The sequence below is a fragment of the Meleagris gallopavo genome, chromosome 30 (genome assembly GCF_000146605.3).
Source record: "Meleagris gallopavo isolate NT-WF06-2002-E0010 breed Aviagen turkey brand Nicholas breeding stock chromosome 30, Turkey_5.1, whole genome shotgun sequence".
In the NCBI taxonomy this organism is placed as follows: domain Eukaryota; kingdom Metazoa; phylum Chordata; class Aves; order Galliformes; family Phasianidae; genus Meleagris; species Meleagris gallopavo.
Genome location: NC_015040.2, coordinates 2,600,199 through 2,604,207, shown reverse-complemented (window position 1 = coordinate 2,604,207; position 4,009 = coordinate 2,600,199). Strand labels below are relative to the sequence as shown.

General features: G+C 60.7%; 1 protein-coding gene across 1 annotated transcript; it reads left to right on the top strand.

Annotated features, from left to right (window-relative positions):
* Nucleotides 1-163: 163 nt before the first annotated feature.
* On the top strand, nucleotides 164-4,000 carry LOC109363724 (semaphorin-6B-like). Its single transcript, XM_031557133.1, has 6 exons — nucleotides 164-270; nucleotides 2,782-2,918; nucleotides 3,069-3,198; nucleotides 3,502-3,562; nucleotides 3,647-3,709; nucleotides 3,784-4,000. The coding sequence occupies exons 2-6, from the start codon at nucleotides 2,816-2,818 to the stop codon at nucleotides 3,850-3,852; spliced, it is 426 nt and encodes a 141-aa protein (XP_031412993.1). The 5' UTR covers nucleotides 164-270; nucleotides 2,782-2,815; the 3' UTR covers nucleotides 3,853-4,000.
* Nucleotides 4,001-4,009: the final 9 nt, after the last annotated feature.

The following is a 4,009-nucleotide window of genomic DNA, read 5'->3' as shown; positions in this document are numbered from 1 at the left end:
AACCCAGAGTCAAAGCGGTTCCAGTTGGTGACAGCTGCGGCGGTGCCGGCTCCGGTTACGGTGACATCAGCTCTACCTTCCCACCTGGCGTGGGGGGCTCGGGCCCCGTCCCATGGGGGTCCCATGGGGATGGGGTGGAGGGAGGGGTAGGGGGGAAGGACAGAGTGACAGCTGAGCGGCTCTCGGGCTCCAGACATGCACCCAATGCTGCCGGAGCTTCCAGGGGGACCCTTTCGCAGCGGTGGGGACAGCGGTGGCAGCGGAGCTGAGGTGGGCAGAGCGGGGGTCGTGGGGTGTCCTGGTGCTGTGGTGAGGGGTTCACATCCCTGGGAGGGAAGCACTCACCCCTCCACACACACGCATCCCAAACCAAGGGGTTGAAAGGATGGAGTCAGCGTTGTCCCTAAAAGGATGGCTGCGGGGGCATGCAGTTGCCTCCCGGGTGGGGCAAAGCTACAGAGCTAGCCCTCCCCTTCCTCCCCCACCCCCCATGCCTGGGGTGATGCTGGAGGGGTGGAGAAGGATGGGGTGAGCATCAGCCCCCCTGAGGCTGTGGATGTGGATGGGTGGTGCCTGGCACTGAGCTTGCTATCAAATGGGGAAACTGAGGCACAGCACAGGGACAACTCGCCCACGATTATTCAGTGCCTCCAGGTCACAGCCATCCCCAGTCCCCATCTCCCAACTCCATCCCAAAGCTTCTACCAGGGACCCCAACCCCAGCCCGATGTAGGGGGCACCCCCTCTCACTGCCTCAGTTTCCCCGCAGCTCCCTACGGCCGTCCCCGCTCCTCTCCCCCTTCTCCTCCACCTCCATCAATGGGGCCCTGTTCTCCACCGTGCCCCCCGCTCGCCGCCAGCCCCCTCCTCCCCGGCCCCTCTCAGCCATTGCCTTTTCTTCACCCTCACAATCGGAGGCATTTATGCAGCCGGAGGCTCGGGTTACCCCGACTGTGCTGGGCACCCGCTCACTGTCACCGCTGAGCGCCGGGGGATGGTGACACCGGAGCCCCCCAGCTGGGTTACAGTCACTGGGATCAATGGCATGGAGCTTCTGAGGGTCCCTGAACCCCAAATCCCACTGGGAGAGTGGCTGCGTGGCAACTGGAGGCGATGGGCAGTGCTGGAGTGGTGGGGGGAGATTCTCAGGTGGCTGATAGGGGTTGAACCGTATCCGTGGGTGATCTCCCCTGCTAAATCCTCTGGTCACAAAACTCCATGGGGATGCCATAATTTGGAGATTTGTGCCCCATTGTGAGCTTTTTTGGGGGGAAAGGGGGGAGGGGGATTGGGAATTGCTTTGGGAACACCCTCCCCCAATGACCAAAAGTCTCTGGGGGGCACAAAGGCACTGGGGAGGTTGCAGGCTGAGGCTGCATGAGAGGTCCCAGTGGCTCCTAAAGCTGCAGGTAAATGGAGAACTGTCCTGGGGGGGGGTCACGGAGTGGGCCCACCATTCTGCACAGGTGGTGAAAGCCTCCAACAGCTGCCTGGGGGGAGATGGATTTAATGATTGCAATTTAATTCTTAAAAAAATAAAAATAAAAATTGCCCAGGAACCCAAACACTCAAAAATTAAATATAGATAATTTCCAGGCTGACTCCCATGGAATGGGGTCCTGTCCTGATGGTGATGGGGTGAGGGCACAACTCAGCCCCAGCAGCTGCCGTGGGAGAGCTGTGGCTCAGAGACCCCACAATGTCACCATCAGCCGGCCCTGAGAGCTGTGACATCGTGGTCAGGTCCTCTGTGGTCAGCTCCTGCCCAGGGCTGTGGCATAGCAGCATTGGGTCGGGTGTCCCCAGAGCTAGGCAGGATGGAGACAGTGCCAGCTCTCACCCAGGACATGACACTGCACAGTGTCATGGGTTGCAGGACTGGGTCTTATCCAGTGGCTCTGTCACCATGGAGGGGATTGGGATGGGGACTGGGTCAGGTCTCAGCACTGGAACGGCTGTGGTGCCCGTGTCCCTTGTCCCCCCACAATGTCACCCCCCCTCACTCCCTGCAGAAGAGGGTGACGGTTCGATGGCACCCGCATCCCCACTCGCTGCCCTCGCCAGATTGAGAATCAATTAAATCGCCTCCTGTTAATTACCCAGCCCTGCCCCACGCCGTGTCACCCACAGGCACACAGCGGGGATGGCAACAGTGCCTGGAACAGTGGGGGTTGGTGACAATGGTGACAGCAGGGCTGTGCTGCTGGGGGGGGGTAAGTGAGGCTGATTCCCACACCACCACTTTCCCATTGATTATCCAAGATGGTATGATTGCATTTTGGACAGGGAGAAGGCAAGTGGCAGCTGCAGGGCTGCAATGGGGGATCTTCCCTTCTGTGGGATGGCTGTGCTCCTCTGTCTGCATGTCCCCCCACGTCCTCATCCCCATGTCCCCATCTCCATGCCCCTGCAGCCGTCCTGCAGCCAGGAGCCCAAGTTGCACCCAGTTTGTACCCAGTAGCTCCAATGCAGAGCAGTGCAGGCGCTGGGAACGGCTCAAGAAGGGCGTGGGGGCTGCTTTTCCCAGCATATTTGGAATTCTTTAGCTGGGGAAGGACTCACTTCCCCCATCTCCCAGACACATCCCTGATCTCACACCGCTGGCTGCTGGCTCTGGCCCAGCCCCAGCATCTCAGACCATCACCCTTCGCTTCAGGGGTCCTCCCAGGACCCCCAGCCTCAACGAGGCACCCCATGAGCACTGGCAATGGCTTTGGGGTGCAGCTAGGAGCATAGAGGGGAGGAAGATGCTGCCCCGTCTCACCTCTTCCCTATCCGCAGGTGCTGTGGGTGCCTGCCTGCACCAGGGGAGACAATGTGGCCCCCCCTCGTCCTGCTGCTCCTGCTCACAGCGGAGAGGACGGCTCACAGCACCTTCCCCGAGGAGCCCAGCCCCATCGCCGTGGCAAACGAGGACTGTGAGTGCCTGGGGAAGGGGCCAGGGGAGCACAGATTAGCACAGAGAGGGGACGGGACTGGGGGGCTTGAGGTGCTCTGTGAGTTGGGTCCCGACTGGCCATGGGGCTGTGTGTGATGCTGTCTCCGTGTCCCCCTCCTGGTGTCCCCAGATGTGAAGCACTACGCTGTGTTCGTGGGCCATGGCAGCAGCCGGCCGGGCGGCCCCGAGGGTGGTGGCACTGAACGCCTCAACATCCAACGCATCCTCAAGGTCAACAGGACCCTCTTCGTTGGAGACAGGTGTGAAACATGTGGTCCCCAAGCTCTGTGCCCCACACATATCTATGGGCCCCATCGTTTGGGAGGAACCCTGCTTCCTGCCCCGGGGCCCTCCTAGCACCTAAAAGTCTTCCCCAGCCTTCGAGTTTGGACACCCCAATTCTATATCCTGGGGAGCGCCCCAGAGATGCTCATTGCCCACCCCACTCCATTCCCATAGGGCAGACAGGCTGAGCGCAGAGCACACAACCTCACAGTGCAGGGCACATCTCTGAGGTGTCCTCAGGCACCCATGAGGTGGTGACATCCATGTCCTCCCCGCAGGGACAACGTCTACCGTGTGAGCCTGGAGCCCACTGCTGGCAGTGAGATGCGCTATCACCGGGTAAGGGCAGACCCCCAGGCTCTTGTGGGGCACTGGGGGGGGGGGGTCTGTCCTGGCCCCACATTGGATTTTCTGCCCCCACAGAAGCTGACTTGGAGGTCGAACCAACACGACATCAGCATCTGCCGGATGAAGGGGAAACACGAGGTATGGGGGGGGTCCATACCCTGTGAGCCCCCCTCACCCTCCTGCATCCCACGTCACGTGTCACCGTCCCCCAGTGTCACCCTGTGCCTCTCGGCTCCCTGCCAACGCTTGTGTCAACTGTGATTTATTGGACGCTGGTATAATTGGGTTTGTAATTAATTATTTCTGGCCCGTTGATCAGAGCAGACACATCTCATAATCTGCGAGAAATCCAATTTCCAGGTCCCGTCCGTGTCCCCTGGGGCTGCCCACCACCCCCCCAGCCCAGCCTCTTGTGGTGAGGGGGGCAGAGGAGACCAC